Raw genomic sequence first — 24,059 nt, 5'->3', positions numbered from 1 at the left:
GTGTAAGCATGCTAATATTAGCTCATTAATTCAAAACACAAGCCTCAACAAAGTACAGTTGAGGCTGATGAGAATTTAATTATATTTTTTAAAGTAACTATAAATAATAAACCATTTGGGCAAGTTGGAATTTAGACCTGATGATGGCGCTAAAAGTCATTAGATCATCAACATAATTAGATTCATCCACTGGGTGGGCACTGTGCTTGTCTATAAAATCTTCCTGGCAATCCATCTGACAGTTGTTGAGCTATAATTTATAAATAGTTTGGCATCTGTAACTATGTGCTGAGCAATACATAAAAATGAGTCAGCACTAACAGTGGCCTATTGATTTCCTATACATGAACGTCAATCGCCAATGACCGGATCGGACATTTTGCAATCTCATATTCACTGTGTTTGCAATACACTAAAACATTGATTGGTGTGTGTAGCCTTTGCCTGTCAATATCACAACCTTGTAAAGGAGCTAATGGATAGCACAGCCTTAAAAAGTCATTACGGCATTCCTTCCTTTAGTATTGATCGGTGTGTAAATACAAGAACACACGCATGCATCTGTTTGTGTGTGCATGTCACGTGTGTGTGTTTGTTTGTGTGTGTGTGTGTGTGTGTGTGTGTCTAAGCAAGCCGTAGCAGAGGTTAATCTTGGCTCTACGGTCAGCCAAGGCTCCATCTGCCTTAATGCTGAACCACGTAGTGTAGCTAAGCAACCCTTTTCAGCATAAATACAAGGCCACTGAAGTGTCACTCACATAAAGGCCAAGGCGTACCAGCAACAAAATCCCTGCAAATACCAAAGCCTGGATGCAACTGAGAATGTTATGTGATGTTTTTGTGTGTGTCTCTGGTCTCATCTACCTTAGGAACTTAATAATACAGTCCAAGTAAAGCACAATGCCGAGGGGAGATACACTGACAAGGTGATTAGCTGATAAAGCAACAAGCAATTAGAGGTGCACTGAAAAACAGCCTCACCTATTGGTAGAGTCTTGTTTCCAGGTGTGGATGACAGAGGTTTGAGGAAACTACAGTCTCTGCCGAGGTCCTGACTCCCGAAAAAGACAGAGGATACCTGCGTCGTTCTGGTGGGTGGAGAATCTGAAGGTGAAAGATGATGAATTATCATTAAAATACAATTAACAGCTCACCAGCTCCCTGCAGCCTGGACACCCACTGCTCCACAGTCTGGGCTGCAATCAAACACTAACTCTTCTGTATCCATATCTGCATGAATAAAAACTAACCATAACTCTCCTTTTCATTAATGATCTTGGGATAACCAGTCATTTGGAGTGCAGGTGGAGAGGCGCATGCTACGGTGTTCGACCTCTTGGCTAGCAAAACGTCGACGACCTCTTTGGGAGCAGGACGTACCTGAAGGTCTCACTAGTCCGGATATTTCAGGCGAGGGTTACGCCGACAACGAGCCCTGCGGCTCAGCTGTCTAACACATTACTGTGTGAGATCTCTGCTGACAGGCAGCTTCCAGGTTCAGAACAAATCAATACCGTAAGCCCGGGAGCTTTATTTTCAATCAAAGAGGGAACAAGCACTCTTGTTGTGAGAGGTCAGAGAAGAAACATCTCCTCAAAGAGAGGAAGAATCCGTCTTGCTGCCATATCGCATTTAGTGATTGGTCGAAGAAATGAATAATGAATTATGCGCCTGAATTGTATAAAATTTCCTTTTTGGCTTACAAGTATTACAATATGACATAGAAAACTGATTAATTTTGTATATTTTTATTTATTTAAAACATATCTCTTCTTATATTTTTATATTTTCTGATTTTTTTTTCTTAATTTTATATTTAAAAGTAAATACTGTGTTATGAATTATAGCATACTGCAATTTTTTTCCCTGGATACTTCTTATTTATTTCTATTTTCTTATATTTCCCTATGTTTGTATTGTGTAAGAGCAACAACAAAGTCTCCCAAATTCCCTCCAGGATCAATAAAGTATTCTCAATCTCAATCTGACTATCAGACACTGCAACCACCACTTTTAACAATAATAAAAATACACTGAAAAGGTTCATTACCGCTACAAAATGGGATGTAACACAGACACCAAACCTCCTTTTTGTCACAAACTCATTCATGAAACAGCTGATTGCAGTGTAGTCGTTCAAGCATCAGCTCACCTAATATAAATAGTACATTTCAGGGCTTAGCCATCACCTGTCTCTATGGTAACAGCATAAACCTACAGACGCAGTGACTCTTTTTGGTGAAATATATACATTTTGGATTGACATTTTAGGAAAAATGGAGGCAATAAATTTGACAAAACTTTAGATAAATGTACAGAAGTTCATGTTATCCTGAAGTGGCTCTCTAAATCTTGCAGTATTATCTGAGCTGCGCACAGCCTCACCTGAGAGGGAGAAGGGAGAGGAGCTGTGTCCACTAGCGCCTCCGTTTTCTTTGCTGCTGAGAGAGGAGGACGAGCTGGGTTTGGATGTGGATGCGCTGCTGGAGAACTGACGGGTTTTACAGTCTGAGAAGAAACAGACAGGAATGATAAACAAACAGCACATCATCGGAGAACAAATCAGTGCACGCTGGGGTTTTTACCCTTCCAGCAGATGAGGGGTCCTTTGCACAGAGCACCCTGAGAATTCTTCACCAGGTAGTATTTTAAGTGCTTCTGCTTCTTGGGCTGGGTGGATAACTTCAGGTTGATGTGGTTGGAAAACTCAGTGAAGTATCTGAAACCCTTTTCCCCACAGCCCACACAGTTTCCTGAAAAACCTGGAAGTAATGGAACAAAAATGGAGTTATTGTTTCATTTTACTAAACATTTATTAGCCAGTATTTACAGTCCAGTCTGGAGTGTGACCAGCACAGATTTAGATCTACCAGGAGCATAAAATGATGCTGCTCTGTTGGCGTCACTCTGATCTCAGACCAGGAGAACAGACTGACCTAAAAGTGCATTTTTCCCATTCTCGTCAGGTAAAAAGCGTCGGTCCACGGCACACACAAGGATGTGCTCGGGGACGTTGGGGGACTTGGCGCCGACCAGCTCAAAGCCTGCTGGGACTTCAATGGGCTCGGTTGCTATGGAGACCAGGCGCAGGTCCTTGCCGGCCTGACAGAACCCTGAGGAGGAAGAGCGTTTTACGTCAGAGGATGAAGCAGATGTAACATTTAAAGAAACAAAGACGAACTTCAGACAAACGTGTATATGTTTATATTTAGTTTATATTTAACAGTCCACATCAAAGCCTTTTGGTTTTACCATCCAGTGTGCAGCAGCCGTCGGGCACAGGGGCCTGCAGGTAGGGAAGTGGAGGGCTGCTGCTGTCTGAGTCATCGTCGTCCTCCAGCTCCTCCAGATCGTTGGAAGAGTGGCCGTTTATAAGCTCGTGGCCTGGCGGCTCCCCACCATGGAAGTCGGCTTTCGCCTTCATGTCTGAAGAACATTTTGAATCCTATTACTTTCAATTTATTGAGCTGGATTAGAATTATGAGTAACACTGTATTTTACACGTCCACAAATTCCTTAAAAAAAAAAAAAAAAAAAAAAAAAAAAGTACTCAGGGTTAGGGTTTGTTAAATGTGGCGTTTGTCCAAGTGTACAATTCAGCATTAATCAAAAATTAAGTTCTAATAAGACATTAATTCATTTTATGTGGTTTTAAATTGAGGTATTCTTTACAAGAAATTCATTTTTTTCCACTTTCCACTTTTCCAGTAGCATTTATAACCCAAGTAACTAACTCTAACCCAAGTAGAGGTAAACACTGATCAGGTCTAACTCCTAAACAAACTACTAAACCACTTTGTTTCTCTTCTAGGGTGTCATAATCCAGGATAAATAAAAGATAAGTGCACTTTTCCATGATGAAAACAAATCAATTGTCCGGGTTGCGGTTCACCTTGTCCTATGGTTCCTATTTTCTTTGCTCCTTTTACTTCATAGCTTTTTAAGGGTGTTTCTGGGAATACCTATCATGTAGGTGGGATATGTAAAGGACTTTTAGCAGGAAATGCTTAACTATATGCATAAGATTAAAACTTCAATAACATAACAAAAGATGAACAGAGCCTGCAGGAGTAGACGAGTCTAGCTTCTACCTAGACAGCTTTATTATCTTACTATTTAATGATGAAAATTCTGTTTGTCTGTGTGTGTGTTCCACGTTTTTCTCCTCACTGACTTGGTCAATCCATGTGAAATTTGGCACAGTGGTAGAGGGTCATGGGAGGATGCGAATGAAGCAATATTACATCAATTGGCCAAAGGGGGGCGCTATAGCAACCGATTGAAATGTCAAACTTTGAATGGGCATATCTCATGCCCCGTATGTCGTAGAGACATGAAACTTTGCACAGAGATGCCTCTCCTCATGAGGAACACATTTGCCTCAAGAACCCATAACTTCTGCTTATATAGATTTTCCACCATTTTGAATTTTTTGAAAAACACTTCAAATGGATCTCTTCCTAGGAAGTTTGAGCGATCTGCATGAAACTGGGTGAACATAATCTAGGGACCAATATCTAAAGTTCCCTCTTGGCAAAAGTTGGAAAACTTACTAAAACTGAGCTTCTATAAGGCAATGAATATTGTGGAGGGCGTGGCTCATCACATAAAGGTGTATAACATCTCAAGGGTTTCACCCATCACCACGCAACTTTGTAGGCATATGACCACACATAATCTGAGGGGACCCCTCCATTATTGAGCCCATCAAACAAAATGGGGGCGCTAGAGAGCTCATTTTTTTATCTAGGCCTAACCGCCATATGGATTTTTACTAAACTTGGTAGATATGTAGAACAGGACGCCTCAAGGTGACTGGAGAAATTTAACTCTAATTGGCAACTGGGTGGCGCTATAACAACAGAAAAATGCTTCAAAATGGCTAAAATGCCACCAATCGCTGTGGCTCCCCCTGTGGACCAATGTTTGTTTGTTTTTTCTAATTTGACTGAAGTCATGGTATGGTATGCTGTACATAATCACAGAAACTGTCAGTGTGTCATTCTGTCAGTCAGTCATTCTGTCTGTCCCACGTTTTTCTACTCACTGACGTGGTCAATCTATGTGAAACTGCACATAGGCATTGAGGATTGGCATAGGTAGAAGGTGACAAAGCTACCAATGGGTATGGAGTAGTCTGTATCGTTTTACAAATTGTCCTTCATTTGTCTGTATCCTGTATGTAAGCTTCTCCATCATCTGAAAATCGTCTATGATGAACATACATATTTTTAGTAACCTTCCTATGAAATCGTTTGCAAATACAGACTCATAAAATAAAGTGTTACTGAAATTTGTTGAAGACAAACCATTTGACTCAGTGTTACAATACTGATCAGGTGTCAGTACTTTGGCATGTTCATATCGTATCTGTATCTGTAATCCAGAGCTGCATGACCAAAATAAATCATCAGTAATACACACATGACTGTCAGGCAGACCTGTGCATCACCTACCGTCCATATTACCAGGATACGGCTCTGGCTCAAGGTAGAGCTGTGTGAAGATTGGCTGTGGATCTCCACTGCTGGAGCGCAGCGAAGCCTCAATAGAGTTGTGGAGAGCCTCTTCAAATCGAGCAGACTTCAGCTGCCCGGCGTAAGAATTCCCCATTATCTGTGAGAGCAAAGAGGAACATGAGCAATAATGCACAGTCATGGCACTGTAATCTCTGCTTATTGATTTGTTCCTTACATAAGAATAGCGAGGGCTGCAGATGGCCGACCAGCAGCAGGTGTCTCACACAAATGCATTCATGTTCTCAAATGAACGCAGCTGTATCCTTCTGAGGGTTTCGGCTATGTACATCAATTGGCTGGTTATTTGAAATTTGAAATCAAGCAGAGCTTTAGCTAGCTCTGGGTAATTGTGGCAGGAATTTTTCAGTCTGAGACCAAACTATTAATCATTAAATCGAGGAAATAATCATAAATATAATCAATGATGAGCACCTGCAAGCTCCTATGAGTAACAGCATGCACATGCATTTAACATTACATTCATATTACTGATGATTCTTTATCAGAAATCTCACTGTGTAAACATTCTGCGAAAGCCCCACCAGCCAAAACTACAACACTGTCGCAACATTGATATTGAGGTATTTGGTATTTGATTTTCACACAACACACACACAGTCTCTCTGTCAGGCCAAACATAATGGCCAAGGCCACTTTTTGGCTCTGTCTCCTTCTGTCTGTTGTGTCACTCTGCCTGCTCTGCCCCCGTGCCCCCTCCACCCCAGTGTCCACTCTGGGACATCTGCCGGGGTCGGCTGCGTGGGCCTGAGGTTGGCTGGCTCTCTGGTGGCAGCTGGCAGCTGGACAGAGGGCTGAGCACGTCGTCTCAAAGAACAGAAAAAGAGACAAAGAGTGGGGAGAAAGAAAGAGAAGTAGATAGCACCCCGAATGTGATGAAAGAGCAGCGCTGACCAATCCTTTGCTTCATCATGGTGTCCATCCAACACACAATGGAGCTTCCTGCTCAAACTCCCATGTTTCAGTTTGTCAAAACATTTCACTCAACTGGTTTTTAATACCGTGCCAGTAATCAAGAGTGTTCAAGAGAAATAAAGGGAGTGCTGGCCGCTTTCCTGACATGAGTTTGGCCTGAAATACCTTCCATGTTTGTCCTTGGACTTCACTTGGCCAGTGCAGACCAGTGTTGTGGTTCATCAACACTACAGGAGCTGAGTGGAGACCCAGCTTGAAGACTTCAGCTGTTTTGGAAAAGCTCAAACTCCTCATTCAGGTCTAAATAAAGATCCTGTGCAGCTGCTGAAGCACTGATTTGACAAGGTTATATTTAGTTTTGACGATAGCCAGTTGTATAAGTGACATCAAGTTGAGCTCAGAGTTTTGTAATGATTTAACTAGCCTGGCCTCAGAGGGTTTCTCTCCAACACAAAAAAACTCTGTTGATTTTGGTAGGGCAAAGGTGCACAAAGGCTGAATTAGAAACTGAACGGAAATAAAACTTTTACCACATCACTGCACAGAAGGAAGCGCACATTTACTGCTAGCTCACCTAGCACCACGCTGGAGGACGCCATTAATGTTTACATCTCACAGTGCCACAAACACGAGCCACTCGTCCATAAGTAGCTGCACGCTTCCTTCTCTGCAGACACTTTGAGCACCACAAACCGAGTGCCATCTAGCTCCATTAAATTTGAGAGGAAGCAGGTATCTCTATGACCGATATCTTCAACACTCGATGACTCACATCAAAACAACCTAGACTGATAAACAGCACCAATTTTTTTGTAATTAGGGCTGCAACTATTGATTATCTTGTGATTATTTTCTTAATTAATCAGTCATTTTTTCTCCTGTCAGAAAGCAGTGAATAATGTCCACCCAAGCTCCCTATGTGAGGTCCTGTCTTTTTCTTTCCTAGCAATCAGATCAATGATTTCTATGTTGTTTGTCTGTACCACACACTGAACGTGTCAGTCAGAGAATCAATATCTACCTGATACAGAGTGCCTTTTGGCCAGACAGAAACCATGAACCTTTTTATTTTGTCAATACTGGGCAGGGTGGGAACAAAGTTGGAGCTGCCTTCTCCTCCCAGGTCTCCTTTAGCCCACGCCTGGACAGGTTCCAGACCCCATGTTTACCTAACAACCTTCCTGGAGAGGAATCTGACCAACCCAGACAAAAGACAGGATTAACAGTGCCTGACTGTGCTGTCAAAGAGATAAGCAGCTTAACAGAATGAAGCTACAGTATTTCTTGCTTAACTGATGTAGGAAGGTGGCTGCACAGAGACAAAGACAGAGGGGGTGGGAAAAAGACAGAATGGAGAAATGAGTGCCTGAGGGCAGTTTCAAGCAGCCGCTGCCTGTTGGATTGTGAAGTCAAAGGAGACTCCAGAGGCCTCTTTGGCTGGCTGACCCTCGAGCCTCAGCGGACAGATTTGTCATTAACCTTGCGCAGGCCGGAGGTGAACATAGAGAATGACCTTTTATCACCTGCGCAACTTAAAACAAAGCGTGACTGTGGCAGAGGTCGCTTTACGGATGTTTCCGAGGTGTGACTCAGATGGTTGCTAAGGTCAGTTGTAGTCGGGGGGGGGGATTTCAGGTGAGTCAGTGGCTGCAGTCTGTTTGATGGTTGGTCAAACATAATGAGTGGACTCTACTGGTGAGACGCAGGTTAATGTGTGAAGACTAAAGGCTGAAAAGGGGGGAGTTCATGTCACCCAGTAGTGACTTAAAACTGCCTCTCAGTCGGTCAGATGGTCAGTCAAGGCCACTCCTCGGCTCCTGGGTGGCATCAACAGATTGTGTGAATGTGACCCCGGGTCAAAGTAAGTATAATCTTCACTCAGTGGATTTGGGAGGACCAGAGACAGAGAAAATATGGGAGCACAGGCAATCTCCAATAGATGAGCAGTGAAATAAAAACAAGGTGACTTACGTTGTCGGATTGTTCCCAGGCGTGAAGGGACCTGTTTGCCTCTGCTACATGCTGGATCTCTACCACTCTGCAGGAACTGTCAGCAAAGACTTTTCACTCAGTGCTTCAAGACCTGGGGGAGAGCAGACAGATCTTTAATGTGAAAAACTGCCTGTAAATGATACAACAACACATTTTATATATCCTGAGAGATATGCTGTGGCACAGTGGTTCTCAACTTCTTATGTCCAGGACCCCTAATTTGAAAAAAGAATAGTGACTCTTATGACTCACAGAAATAAAACTATAAACTATATCCCATCTGTCTGGGAAGCCCCTGGAATTCCCCCAATGACCCCTGGGGATCCTGGACCCCTGGTTGAGAGCCACTGCTGTAGCATACTGGAGTTAGGTTTTCTCTAAGGAGCCAGTATTATACATCTGATGATTGTGTTCATCTCAAGTCAATAAATATTCAGTAAACAGCTTCCAATTTTGAACAACAAATTTATGGCTAAAATAAAAAACAAAATCAAACACTCCTCATAAAGAGTAATTCAGTGTCAGATTCGTTTTAATGCATCGTTTCCACACAGTTTTGTTTCGTGTCCAGATATCCGTATAGTATATGGGGTATGCCCCAAGTGTTCAACGCAAGGAAATGCATCTCCTCACAAATGGATAAAAATGCCACTGAAGAACTGGCAGAAAAGTTCATTTTGAGTGTTTTTCACCATCCAGTCTTGTGGAATATGTGCATGAAGCAGCATGGAGACAAAGACAGGACCAATATTGCATAGTGACAAATACGTGAGGAGGTTAGCCTGTCAGGTGTGCAGACAGTTTTGTGAAATGTTATGTTAAAAGTCGTAACCGTATGATTAGGATCGTTGCCATGGTAATGAACATTCAAATCAGTATTTGAATGCTTTGGGTTTCTTTTTTTAACTTATGCATTACCCAAAAGTTCTCAAATAGCCCATGACATAAATGGTAATCCAACATTATTCAACACTAACATAGGTTACAGTCAATGTATTCACTCAGTTGTCTATAGGCCTACATATGAGCCAATTTGTTTTTATGGGGCGTGGCAGCAATTCATTTGATGTCATTACTGCACATTTTGTAGACGTTTTCACTTCAATAAAAAGGAAAATTCCTGAAGTCCTCATCTGTCATTAGACGCAAAGTTTATGATAGCTTGTGTTGCTTCCCCTCGGCTGAGCTTCGGCGAAGCTTCGGATATTTGTAGGGGTTTCTCACTGAAGATTTGAAGCCCAAAAATGGTGTTTGAAACAGCCCTAGTTATGATCCACTATGCACTCTGTGCTACCAATGTTAGCTAGCTAAACATGCCATCAAACTTTTCACTTGTAAAAAATGTATAACTAGAGCTGTATTATATCCCTTTTCCACCAAACTCTGTGTTTGCATGCTTTAAATGCGGGTAAAACTGCTAAACCGGCTATAGACTCGCTTCCCATTGCCAGTAGGCTGGAGCCATCTACATGGCTCATGGCACATTCGACATCATGGACAGGTTAGTAAACAGTAAACCATTTTTACAGTAGTAAGGCTACTTTTTAAAATCTCTTATTTATTCAGTCGCTCTTTGAAACTCAATGCAAACTCATTTGGTACGATGTTTGAGCGCTGCTTAGATGGCGATGGAGAGTATTTTGTGGATGCACGTGGTAAAGCGGCTAAAATTAGCATGTCCACCCGGGTGCTGTATTTCCATCACTGCAGATGGAAGCTGGAGCCGATAAATACCCATGACTACTGCAAAGTCATGTGACCGGTGAACCTTTCCCATTACATACAAAAGCCAGATGTTAGCAGGTGAGATTTTTTGTGCAATGGGAAAGCGGCTTTACATTAATCAGTCTAATTTGTGTAAAAGGTCTTTCCGAAATGTGCCGCAAAGTTAAATCTTTTCAACGTACTTCAGGCAAATTCTGCAGCGGAGAAAAAATAGACAAAAGGAATCAAACACATCAGAGATCACAGAGGTTCTCATAGAAATGAATGGACTTCTGGCTGACTCATAAAGACTTTTTTTTCCCCAGACATTAATATAAACATGAGCTTGATAGTCAAATTCTACTTGTTCCCACTGCATTTTCACATTACAGAAATTCTCAAGACATCAGCCTCATTGAGACACTCTCAAAATATGATGTAAAGCCACAAATTTGCAGCAGCATATCTCATGTATGTATGCTTAAGTTTTATTTCTCCAGATAAAAATCAGCGTTGAGATAATGTACAAAAGCATGGAAAGCCAAGCACTGTTTACTGAAACACGCCTGCTCCAGAAAGTCTGGCACTCCAGGTCTTCACGGTCCAAAGACTGAGAGCATTCACAGAATGAATGGGTGCACTTACAGCCACTCAAACATTGACAGCGACTCAAACCATATGTACTCACTACTGCATGGCTAGAAACGCGTTATGTGACACTGCAGCCCTGGGGCTATTTTGATCAAACACAATTGGGTGTTTTAGTTTGTAGCCGCGCTCACTACACACACACACTCAGTCTCCTCTGAATGGATCTGGCAGTTACTTTGACCCTTTGACAAAGTATTGTTTAGTCACTCAGGACCTGATATAGCATAAGCAAAGTTCCCCTCAAAAGTCACAATCTGCCGCATCATCACTTATGACTGTGTCGTGCGACACTATAAGAGGTTGACCTGGGGTCCAAGTCCTCCAGAAGGCAAATGTACATAAGCTGGTTCAACTTGCATTTACTGACCACAGTGTAACCTATTTTGTCAATGATTAGCCAGCTTGATACAGCTAATCAAGGCAAAGAGGTAAAAACGTCAATATGACTGACAGAAACCTGCACTCCTCTACCTCCTGGGCGACTGAATCGCTCACTGAAATTTTTGTTTAAAATAGACAAAAATCACGTCTGAATTTAACGTAGCATTGATCGTGTTAGATGTACTATCCTGACACAAGTTCATGCTTTACCCTCCTCCTGGTGTTCTCACAAAAATCTCTGCTAATTACCCAAGGAGCAGAGTCTTGAAATATTTTGATGCTTATCTCGTCGCGAAGGGGTAGAAGACACAGAAGGAGACGCAGATGGCTCCCGAGATGAAGGTGAAGGAGCCGTAAATCTAGACATCAACACGAGCCCGGCCCGAGGTGCTTAATCAGATCCTGTTTTTCCAGTAATGACATTTGAGGGAATGTATAGGCCGACACGCTGGCTTGGTTTGGAGAAAGGCTGGAGCCAAGGCTTTGCTTGAACACACACGCACACTCACACACACACACACAGGCCTAACTAAACAGGCACTTTGAAATGCAAGTGCAACTGCATGTGCATACACACCCAGCATATGTTATTCATCATGTACGGCTATGGTTATGTGTAATGTACACTGTACAAAAATGCATAAAGAAAGGAGAAGCTGAGATTGTGATAATGCTGCAGTAAAGAAAAATCAAATTTTTTATTTAATCTATTGAATTTTTAAAACACATTTTAGTACAAATGCAACCATGAAATTGCATAAACAGTCATCTGTGCTTACATCATAGGCATTGTTTTTGAGGGGACGCAGTGGACAAGTCATCCTCAATGTTTTATTCTGACATAATTAATGACATTTACATTATTAATTGATGCAGCAAAGGCAAAAATTAGCACATAAAAATTCACCAGAATGCAAAAACCAAGTGTTTTACACTCCAACTTTGTGGCAGATGATCCCTAAACCGTCTGTGTCACATGTATCCCCTCCAAATGTTGAAACAAAAGCTACGCCCTTGTTTTTACATTGAAAACAGTTTTCAAAAATGATGTAAGCCTAAAGCTTTCTCAGTACATTTTCTAAAAAGCACAACTGGTTCATTTGAAATAAATGAAAAGTGAATGTGGATGTTGCAAGTAAGAGGAGAATCAACAATCACATGTTGTAAATCAATCCTCATGACAGATATTTATCCTAAACATTTTTTCAAATATTTAACTTTTCTTTCTGCCTCCTTTCGTTTCTCCCTCAGCTGCATAATTACATTACAGTGTTTACAATAGAGAGCGAGAGGCAGGATTAAAGTTATTTCCCCTCTTGACCTGGTTTCATCAGATTCTGACTCAGCAGATCCTGCAAGTCAAAGCCAAGACTTTTCCAAATGAATGTGAGGAAATCCCTCTCCTGTTTTTCTACATTCCATGTAAATATTTGAAAAACAGAAGTAGGAAGATGTTGAAACTGTCCATACAGTTAAACTTGAGGCATTAAAAATCTGCAAGTCAAAATGAGCTAATCCAGGATGTAGTGGCTGCATTGAAAGTCATGAAAATCCCTGGAGATAAAATGTTAATGAAAATTTGATAAATATCTAAAGTGTTTTCACCTCATTGTTATACATTAATGTTTAAGGTTGAAATGCGGGAGAGAGCTCAGCACACTGTTAACATCAGAAAAGCTGTGGTGAGGAGACACTGCCCATCAGACATGAGAGAAAGGGGGATGGGGTGAGAAATGAAGAGGGGAGGGAAAAAAAAGACAAACATCTCTTCATGTTCTCTAAATTAGGTGCTAAAAGCCCATCTCATTAATGCTACGTCAGAGCCACACGCGACAAACAGCAAGCAGTAAGAAAAAGAAAGCTCCTGTACCTTCCATGACTGCTCGACCAGCGGATAAACTCTTTAAATCCAAAATCAAATGCAGTAAATCCCAAATGTAAAGGCAGCTTTTCTCTCATATGAAGTCCATTTTAGATCATAAATCCTCAGGGAAAGAATTTGTTGATATCCAGGCAGCATATGGAGTTTCACTCTTCTCTGGTATGTCTCAAGTCACCTTTGTCATGATACTCTATGGAGAGAAATGGGAATCCCACTCCTTCCCTCAGAGCAGCAGAAACCCTCCCTCTTTCTCTCTCCCTCACATGCAAACAAACACACACACACATACACACAGACCCCTCCCCCTAAGTCCCCTATGCCCTCCTCTGTCCTGTGCCATTTGCCAAGGAGGGAGGGAATCCACCGGGGGCTCATTCATCATGGCCCTGCTGACCCCCTGTGGTGACAGATGCTCTTGGAGGCCTGCGGAGATGTGGGGGGAAACAAAGAAGAAGATCCAGCATTTCCCCGCTGCCACACAGCCGCGGCGCCCTGCCACGCGTGACCCCCAGCACGCCAAGGCGCTGACACCGTGTCAGGTGGAAGTTTTCGTTTTCGGGGTGGAAAAAAGGGGGTGAGGGGTGGGGGTGGGGAGGGTGAATCTTTAAATCAAACTTTTGCTCTCACGCTCGGTTCAGTCTCTTGCTGACTTTTTTATTGGGGGCCAATTCAGCAGACAGGAGAATCCGTCCCCAGCAAAATGGGAACAAGAATGTCAGGTCAGCTTGAGCATTTTGTGCCCGAGATTGACCCCACACTGGGGTTTTACTCCCGCTATAAATACCAGGGGCTCATCTGGTCAAAATAAATAAACGGAAATGCACCGCAAATCAACAGGCTCTGGCAGATGTTAGGGATTCTGTATCATCACAGTCTGGTGATCAGGGCTAGTACCTTATCATGATGTTACTAAATGGAGGGGGGGCTCCAACAAGGACGTAGGTTTCATTTTAACATTGTGCAGGATATATGTGTGCCTTGCTTTGCCTTTTATGTATCGATTTATGGTGGCAATGTCTTAATTTTGTAAAGTCCTCTGCTGCTTAATTTTTTTTACTGGGCGCAACAAATGCATGTTCTACATATTGAGGGAGGCGTGTCCCCCGCGTCCCCCTGAAATCTACACCTATGGCCACCAGAACGATCCAAATGTATGCAGCTGAAGTTATCTTCAACATCTGAGCAAAATATTAAACTTACTTCACAATATGAGACCAATTAAATCACTCTTCCTGAGTCCTCATAAAAAAATATTGTATTTTGACACTATATTTAGGATTCATAATCCAGTTTTAATAAAAACATTTTAAATCTTCAACCTTTTCTACTCAAGGTTGCTTAAATTTTGTATCGAACGTAACTCAATAATTTACCGTGGCCTCCTGACACATGGAAAGTCACAGCAATGCGCCCTAACTCAAGTTAACTGTATTAATACAGTGCAGAATCATAGCAAAAGTTATCTCAAGACACTTTAAGTCTAGATCATACTTGATTTATTAACAGAGACCCAACAATTCAAACGAATTCCCACCAAGAGCAAGCACCTAGTGCGACAGTGGACAGGAAACGCATCTTTATAAACGGCAAAAAACCAAGACTCTATGTGAGCGTCCATCTGCCTCTGCTGAGACCCTAAGACTCCTGTCCGTCTGTTTTCCTGCCGACTAATTAATGCCAAGTAAAGTCAGCAAGAATTTGTCAGGTAAACAGTAGGTCTGAGTAAACTCTCATCTACTTGATGGCGGGGACGATGCACTCGCCATTTCCCATGAGGAGGCATTTTTAGGTCTCTCTTTCATACTAATATTACCCCTCGGATGAATCGATTTAATTCATGAAATTGCTTTTATAAAGTTGAGAGAACGAACAATGTGAATGCAACACTGTCTCCGAACTGGGTTTTTAGATGAACTTTAACAGAAAAGGCAAACAAAGAGTTAAACACAGATAAACAATAGTAATGGATGATTACAATAAACCCTGGTTATGTTTTTGTTGTCATAAATTCTCCCTCTCTTGCCCAGGTGTCTCGCTTCACTGAGCCGTGTGACTGGTGTTCCAGTTCATTACCACAGACACACAGTCAACAGTTGTTTTAATCAAGCCACGTGCAGCTCTTCTCACCTCCTCTCCAATGGTTATATTGGGGCGCAGTCAGTGCGATGGCTGCTGTAAACCACCTCACGGGCCAATCAGGGCGTCCATTAGTCCTTACGGGGCTTTCATGCACTCATTTCTCTCCATCAGCCACATTTGTCTAAACATTGGGCTTGAGTTTGACTGTGAAATGTGTCCGGCTATTGCTGGTTTAGACCACACATGGGGACATATCAGTGGGTCTCAGGAGTGCCTCGGATTGGCACGGTCAAGATATTGTAAATTAACTGTAGTTATCAGGTGTGACAAAAGTGAAACCTCTACAATGATCCATTTGAAAGCAGCGTAGCCACAAGTTCAACTGGGGGAAAAGAGCTGTCAGTGTGATTTATGTCTAAGCCCCTGACTTTGACGTGGCCTGTCTTAAATGGCCCATTTAGAACGGAGATAATGAGTAAACCCAGCATTTTCTTTGGCCTCAAAGGACACCGTGCAAAAAGACAAAAGAGTGTGGATTGAAAGCTTGCCCGCCCCTGAGCCCATCCTTCATCGCTGCATTGAGCTCCCGCTAAAGTCCCTGACAAAGGGGAAGTATCCCTACCACCACCTGAGGAAAGACGAGTCACATGATCAGCTGCGGGGGGTTCTGGGAGATCTGGGACTCTTGAATACGGAGGGGGTAGGATTCTCGGAGGAACGCCACGGCTTTGTGTTCGCTGACTCAGCAACTCTAGACAGTTGTTTGGAGTAAAAAACCCACCTACAGGTCTAACCTAGCTCTTCTATTGATTAGAACATAGCAGGTTGAGGCTCTGATAGCTCTCTGTGGACGACAACCGACAAATCAAGAGATGAGAGATGAGTATCAGGTGGGGAGGAAGTACAGCAACCAAGGTGCTAAGTAACACATCTGACTCTTATAATAAGAAAACGATCCTGCAGCTCAACTGTCAAAAAACAAATCGAGAAAACAAAACTGCCAGCATGTGAAAATTCCCGCAGCAGAATCCCCTCTCCTACCCGCTTCACGTGCGCTACCTGACACCAAAGGTGCTAAGACTCGCACTGCTGTTTACTATCCGGGTGGCAGTCCGCGGCTCTCATTTCCTTATAAAAGCCCCACAAGCTTCTTCGAAACCACCTCACCCCTGCTCCATGGGACTGCCTGCTGGGCCCTGAAGTGCAAATCAGTGCTAGTGAGGATAGCAGATGAGCTAAGGTCATTCATGGCTTTCCAGTGGGCCACACAAACAAAGGCAAACATTCCAGCTGAATGCCATTGCTGAAGTCGGCAGCAACAGAGAGAAAGAGAGGGAGAAGGAGACAGAGCAGGGCTCAGTGGAGATAATAGCCCCAGGGTGTATGTGTGCATGCACGTGCATGTGTGCATGTGTGTGTGTTCTAGGGGATTATCTGTGGAACTATAAAGTGGGGTGAACCAGGGTTTAAGGCCTGGTGTGACCAGAGGGAACGGGGGCAGGGTACAGGGACTGAGGAGGGGTGGACAAAAGGAGCATTTGGGCAGATGAAGAAGTCATCATCATTAAGCCACTGGAAGTTTACTGTCCAGTTATAAAACTCATTTCAAAATTAGGGGCTAGGGGGTGCGTGTGAAAGGGCAGCAGTGCTGGGGTTGGCCTGCGAGGGGCTGGAGGGCGGTGTAGTGACTCGCTGAGGGACTGTAGTGCTAATTCATTAGGGGGACAAGCAGCCTTTGTGTTAACAGGAGTTGATTGGAGTGGTGACCTTGCCACACACTCTGGCCTGGCGGATGAGTTTAAGGGCAAGGCTTTTAACCTTAAACTAAATCTGAGCCACGGGCAAAGGCCAGAATCATTTAATGGCACGGGTCCACCAAACAGATAACTGACGCAGCACAAATGTAAACAAACCTTGTTAAACGTAACCAACTCAGGGGTAACACGGCAAACGCTTTAGTTTACAGTAAAACTACGGTAAATACTGTAACTGATATTCCACCACTACAACCTGTCAAACAAGTCAAACAAGTAGGCCTACATGACATGCAAAAAAAAAGAAAAAGATATTAGGATTATTGTGACAGATACTGTGATTACGATATGAGTCATGATTTTACTGGGAATGGTAATTTTTGCACTTCATTTTCTCTGAAAAATAAAAAAATAGAAAAATTAAAATGTGACTTTTGCCTGGGTCTGCCTGCTGAACAAATGTTCCCTTATGTCTGCAATATGGTTTGTAGGCCGGGGCATCTTTGTAGCACCACAATACATCACCTTTAATGGTATGTTGTGGCACATTTTAACTTGCACATTGCAATTGGCCATATTGTGATTTACATAATATTTCTATTTATTGTGCAGAGCTACCAATACATGCCAATCATCTAATGGTATATACATTTTAATGAATACAGATGAGACATATATATACTTTCAACTGACCTTTAAGTGCAGCCGAAGTGTTTGAATCATGAAGACAACAAAAAAAACCCTAAAACTTCTTTTTATACTCAAAAACAGGGCTGCAACTAATTATTTTCCTTTTTTGATAATAATTTTCATAAATTTGTGTTTTTTTTGTTTTGTTTTTCGGGGTAATTTTTTCTGTTTTTCTGAGTATTTTTTTCTGAGTTAAGAGAGCAATAGAACAACAGACGCTTTCATTCCTTTCTTGAGAGCTCGATATAATGGAAGCAAACATGACCCACTTGTTTAGTTTAATCCAGTTTTACTTTGTTTTGGGTTTGAGACACTGGGAGACACTCTTGTCTTTAAGTCATATAGATGGTGTTATCATTAGTTAGTCGACTTTACGCAGGCACCTTAAGACTTTCCGGTTGTTCAGACGAAAAGCCCATTCAGATCTGCTGGACATGGCAGTGTTTCTCCAGAATCAGTTGAACACATGACCCAAAACAAAGTAAAACTGGATTAAACTAAACAAGTGGGTCATGTTTGCTTCTATTATATCGAGCCCTCAAGAAAGGAATAAAAGCGTCTGTTGTTCTATTGCTCTCTTAACTCAGAAAAAAATACTCAGAAAAACAGAAAAAATTACCCCGAAAAACAAAACAAAAAATACCACGAAAAACAGAAACAAAATTACTCAATAAAACAGATTTTTTTTCATTTGTCAAGTGAATGCAATACGCTTCCGTAGTCGACTGATGCACTAATAAAATAATTGTTTCAGCTCAACTCAGTCGAATGCCCAAAAGTTGTGGACACAGCTGACCAACACAATGAGACTGGAGTTAAAACATAAATCTTTTTATTATTTAATACAACCTCTGAGAGCTGTGATTATTTATTTAGCAATCACGTTTCTAATTTTCTCTCGATTTTATCGTTTGCTAAAAAATAAAAATGTAATCTACACTGATTTTTAGGCATCTTGCCCATAAATATCGAAACCCATATTTTTACCTTTTACACATGTTAAAGAATGTAACAAAAAAATTCCAACAAGTCTGAGCTCTTTGATAATGTGACCAGTGAGCAGAAAGGTCAGGTCTCACAGCCGTTATCTCCGATAGAATAAGTGAATGAAAGTGAAGGACGAGTGACGGTTTACAACGCCGCTCATGACTGTGTAATAAAATGGAAGGCCTGTCAGTGAACCCAATCTGCATTTTACAACACTGCCGGGTTGAACGTCAGTTCACCTAAGTCGGAACAACAGGGAGAGACACAGGACCCTAATGCATTTATGGACTTATTCAGCGAAGCCATATTGAATAAGACAACAATGAGTTCTATTTCATACTGTAAAGCTGTCAGCAGCAGCGGTCAAACGGCGGTCAATGGTAAAGGGCATGAGGACGGAAAGAGAAAAGAACTTAAAAACAAGAGCAGATGCTGGATTTTAACTGATCATAATGCATTCTCTAAAGATGTACATTTTTATTCTTAGACTACAAAAATCACCCCCTAACCTCATATATCTTAAAAAAGATCAAATTAAACTTATCATATATGAACTCACATGAAGCATTTTATTCTCTGAGGTAGAAATCGATCCTCTACCATCACCTCAGCTTCTTCTAACATCTGGTCCTCACCTAATGGCTCATCCCAGAGTAGATCTTTGATGATGGTTGACCAGGCCTTGTCCTGGCCATAAACTGTTGTTTAGACAGCCCTGTTTGTTATGGGGTGTAAAAGGAGAGCCATGGATCACGTTGAGAGGACCAACACTATCAAAACATTGGCTCTTATCAGATGACAGAACGAGCAAAGGGGTCAGGTTCTGTTTCCAGGGGCTGCACTGCAGCCTGCCTCCACATCACCTCAGTCACACTGAGGCTGCTGAGGGCAGGATGATCATGGGGGATTTAAGAGATGATGGTGTCTAGTAAGTAACCTTTCAAAAACTGTGTGAGGGTTTCATATTGTTTGACTATTTTCAAGATGTGTGCCAATACGACACCTGAGTTGTGGTACGAATACCAAAGCTTTATGTGTGACTAATAACTCAAGATACACTGATTAACTTTAACTGCATGTTACTCTCTTCACTTTATTTTATGGTTCATAGTTGATGGTATTTTATGATTGTAATCCTGGTAATAGGGGTGGGCAATACGGCCCTGATATAATATCAGGATATTTCAGGGTATTTTTGCGAGAACGATATTCTTGACGATATGACAAATTAGCAAAAAAAATTTTTAGTATTAATTTAAAAAACAAAATAATCGCAACAAAATAAAAGATATAGTTTTACAGTTTGGCTTCAAATATTCAGTAAAAACTAAACAAAAATGATCTCTCATTTCTTTAGTTTGTGAACAACAACAGTAACTCAGAATGAGATTCAGATTCTGTTACAATATTAATAGTACAACTAAATAAAATCTACCACAAATTACACATTTAAACAGCTCCCAAATACAAAAAATGTGCCCTGGGATCTATAAATATAAATCAACAGCTGATTTCCTTCTTTTAGTAAAATCCTAAATAATTTTGTTTATTTTTCCACCTGGACCTTTATGTTCTGCCATTTCTCCTCTAATCATCACGCTGTAACCTGTGACAGGCTGTTATGATACCACTATTTTTTGTTGAGCTGCAAGCGTCACGCAGGTTTACGTTACCAAAAGTTTATGACAGAATCACTTGACGAAACCGACTCCCATGTGCGCACAGCAAGAGACGCTGTGCTGCTGCCAGAGGAGCCGCTGAATGAGTTCCCTCTGAGCGTTAAGTCACTAAAAAAAGTCTGAGAAGTAAAACATTCAGGACGCCACAGTTTATTCCACACTACTGAAGCTGCGACCATTTTTGGAACCACCGTGGAGTCATGCTTGTTGTTGCCGTGGGTAACAGTATGATGTCAATATGTCAACAAGTCGAAATATCGCGAGTATCACAATATAAATTTTTCATGATGTTAAAAATTATACCGGTATTATCGTGAACAAGATGATATTTCACACCCCTACCTGATCATTTCAAATTTTTCTTAGAAAATAAACGATGTAATTTAGTCGTAAGGAAAGATTGAAATTTCTTTGAAAGAAAAGCTGAGGAAGACCATGAGTATGATTACTTTTTTATACTCTTTTTTATACCTTTTATACTAAGAGTACCCTAAAACAAAACAATTAGTCTAGTAATCAATTAAATGAATTAAAATGAATCAAAGTGACAACTATTTCGATAATAGCTTCTTTTAGCTTTTCAAATGTGTTGCCTTCTGTGATAATAAGCGTTAGGAAATGTTCACTGTCCTCTGTCATTTTATAGATCATTAGCTCATTAACTGAGAAAATAACTGACAGATTAATCAGTGATGAAAACAGCCATTGTTTGAACCCTGCTCTACTCATTAGACATGTTCAAGACACGTTAGGATGAAGACGTCACTTGTTTTTGTTTAAAGAGCTTCACTTAACATTTTTGATACTTTAAACCTTTTTTACAATAAAGGAAAACACATGAAAGGCACGGATACAAAAGACACCCGACTCACTCAGAGTTCTTCCTTGAACCTTCACAGAGCTGACACACTAACTGAATTTAGCCACGCTGGAGCACTGAGCACTCACGGAGAGGACATAAGAAAGAGGTCTGTTGTGTTTATCAGGCGTCCAGAGAGAGACCCACCTCTCACAATAAGACCTCTCCTTTCTTTTCCTTCCTGGAAAAAAGTCCCAGCCACCTTGAATCCATTTGAGTGACACCGTGACAAAGAGGCTTCTCAATGTCCCGACGAAGGCGCCCCCTCCCCTTTCCCTCAAAACTTCCTTACCGGGCGATCAGCTGTATCCATCATGTCGCTCTTCCTGACCTCAGGCGACACTGCTGCATCAGCAGCACCCCACCCCCGTTAACCCCCTCCCTCTCTTACCACATCTCCTCCATTACCCCCCACCCTCCGGATTAATAAGCACCAGGTTGCCCTCGGTGACAGGACACACACTTAAATCCCATCAGTCCTCCTTACTGCAGCAAGAGCCACGACATCAGCAGGGCTCTCTTTTTTTTGTCTTAATGACACAATGGAAGCAGAGCCAGCCTTTGTCGAGGGCTTGACCCCCCACACAAACTGTGCTGATGAGAAAAAGTGACAGTAAACCTATTCAGGCCTGGTGCACTTCATCTTGCACTGATCCCTCTGATGAGATGAAATACTTCACCAAGTGGCAGATGTGACAGTTAAGACAGGGAACCTTGGACAATGTGGTGTACCGGCCGGAAATAACAATTAACAGCACACTCAGGTGCAAAGTGATAGAAATGTTGAATAAAAGAATGTTTCAATTTCAAATTAATTTCCTCTTTTTTCTTCAGCTGTGGTCCTTAAAACAGCCAGGATGCTGAAGTTACATGATAAGTGGGCCATTTGAAAAAGCAAATTTCAAAATGTTCCTACTTATCAGTCATGCTCTAAAGCATGGGTATTTCTCTTCTTTGCAAGTAATATCGTTCATGCTAAGCACAGACTGACTTCGTCCAAACCAGATATTTTCCTAACCCTGATTTCAAAGGGGAAGCACTCTCCAATTGGTCTGGGCTGTGAGTAATAACCTTTCTTTTATCAATCCTAGCTTAGCAAGACAGTTAACACACCCACCTTCACTCATTAGCTTAAATGGATAGTTCACCCCAAAATCCTAAGTGCATGTTTGTCCTCTTACCTGCTATTTATCAGTCTAGATTGTTTAGGTGTGAGTTGCCAAGTGTTGGAGATACCTGCTGTAGAGATGTCTATAATGGAACTATATGGCATCAGCTTGTGGTGCTCAGAGCGCCAAAAACATACATTTAAAAAACTCAACAGCAATGTCTCTTTATAGAAATCATGACCCAGTTACTCAAAATAATCCACAGACCTTGCTGAGAGCATTTTCATAGGAACCATTTTCTTTCTACTGAAATACACGCACCAACCATATCACTGTGCAGAAGGAAGTGTGCATCTACTCATGGACAAGAGGCTCATGACAGCGTGAGATGTAAACATTAATGGCAACCTCCTCAGCTAAGCTGTAAAGTTAGCTGGCTCCTTAGTGCTAGGTGAGCTAGCAGTAGATGCACACTTCCTTCTTGTGTTATAACGAGAAAATAGGAGCTTAATCGGTGGGTTGTGAGTGTGCCTAAGTGTATTTCTCTTCATTTTAACAAGTATTTACATACAGTTTTTTGGCTTGGATTGCAAAAGCGTAGCCAGTGCTATAGTCGAGAGTCCGTGACTGAGTGAATACCGTCGCTTCCTGTTCCAAATCAAAAGCCCTCTAGGGTTTCATGCATGGTCCAGCCATATACTCGGTTCTTCTTCATTTTCTCTCTATATTACACAGTCGTATGCTGGATGCCCATCTCCTGCCTAGCATAGTTTGTGTTTCATCCACAGACCCAGTGCTTGCCATTCTCTCTTCTCTGAAACTGAAGTATGTTTTATGTCTGGTAATAGCAGCGGAGGCCATTTAAACATGTTCGCTGAGCCCTAATACTGTATGTCAACAGGTCTCTCACACACACACATCCCTCTTTCATCTTCTAGGTCAAGGCTTAAACAGAGTGCCCCAGGAATGAGCCATCAAACCCGGAAATGAGTTAGCATTTTACCACTCATGATTCCCTCGTCTCAGAGCCAATGGGTTTTTGTTTCGATGCCTGAAATAAGGTCTGTGGTAAACACAAGCTTAATCGATGTTACCGTTTCATTTTAAAACAGAGAACTTTGAAGCTTCTATGTCCCAGCCAACATTTGTATGTGAGTCCCATGTGGGTAAGTGAGCTGAAAAATGGGCCCCCAATGGGATTGTCCATGGGTTCCATATTGGTCCCGTTCCAATTGCCCACATGGGTGGGTTATCCAAGTGGGCCCCAGCTAAGATGCCCATTTTGGACCCATATCCACTTGGTACCCAGGTAGCACTAACATACCCATATGGGGCCAACATGGAACCTGTGGACAATATGGGCCCCACATACAAATGTTGGCTGGGGTGTCGAAGTTTGGCTGGTTGCTAACAAGTGGCTAAATGAGACTACAGAACGTCATTGCGTTTGACCCTAGTATGGTTTGTTTACAGCCTAACATTAGCTTTTTACTTCTGGTGATTGCATTTAGCCTTCAATCATGAAAGTGGTGTTCATTCCACAGAGCTTATTTTTGGCAATAATCCAAAATGCCAATGGCTTTTTGACGATGCTACGCAACTCTAACTTCTATGTCAACCTACAGGAAAAACGTCATCCTGGGGCCCTCTATTGACATGTAACAAAACTGGTTTCACTGAATTAGTTTGATGAAAAATGCTAATCCGTGTTTTAATGCTATTGATTTTATCAGCAAGGCAGTGCACAGATCTACAGAGAAAATCAATGAAGAATTCTGCATTTCCGATACTTTTCCATGTTCAGCTTGGGTTGCAAATGTGCACACAGAGAGATTGAAAA

The 24,059-nt window shown here is 41.8% G+C and overlaps 1 protein-coding gene across 4 annotated transcripts in view; it reads right to left on the bottom strand.

Moving 5' to 3' along the window:
• The window catches only part of greb1l (GREB1 like retinoic acid receptor coactivator), a 51,284-nt gene that overhangs the window by 18,104 nt on the left and 9,121 nt on the right, over positions 1-24,059 (bottom strand). For 2 of the 4 annotated variants that reach the window (XM_033650945.2, XM_033650947.2), the window contains exons 2-8: positions 8,424-8,535; positions 5,457-5,616; positions 3,253-3,426; positions 2,937-3,113; positions 2,586-2,762; positions 2,386-2,508; positions 982-1,104 (exon numbers count right to left, since the gene is read on the bottom strand). In XM_033650945.2, the coding sequence (XP_033506836.2) occupies positions 982-1,104; positions 2,386-2,508; positions 2,586-2,762; positions 2,937-3,113; positions 3,253-3,426; positions 5,457-5,613 (931 nt within the window). In that variant the 5' untranslated portion in view covers positions 5,614-5,616; positions 8,424-8,535. Of the gene's footprint in view, positions 1-981; positions 1,105-2,385; positions 2,509-2,585; positions 2,763-2,936; positions 3,114-3,252; positions 3,427-5,456; positions 5,617-5,694; positions 5,799-8,423; positions 8,536-13,050; positions 13,254-24,059 lie in introns of those variants that run through there. The other 2 variants (XM_078173418.1, XM_033650946.2) reach the window with 2 other exon arrangements.

Source organism: Epinephelus lanceolatus, chromosome 12, assembly GCF_041903045.1.
Source record: "Epinephelus lanceolatus isolate andai-2023 chromosome 12, ASM4190304v1, whole genome shotgun sequence".
NCBI lineage: Eukaryota > Metazoa > Chordata > Actinopteri > Perciformes > Serranidae > Epinephelus > Epinephelus lanceolatus.
The sequence above is the reverse complement of the archived record's forward strand: the minus strand, read 5'-3'. Positions and strand labels throughout refer to the sequence as shown.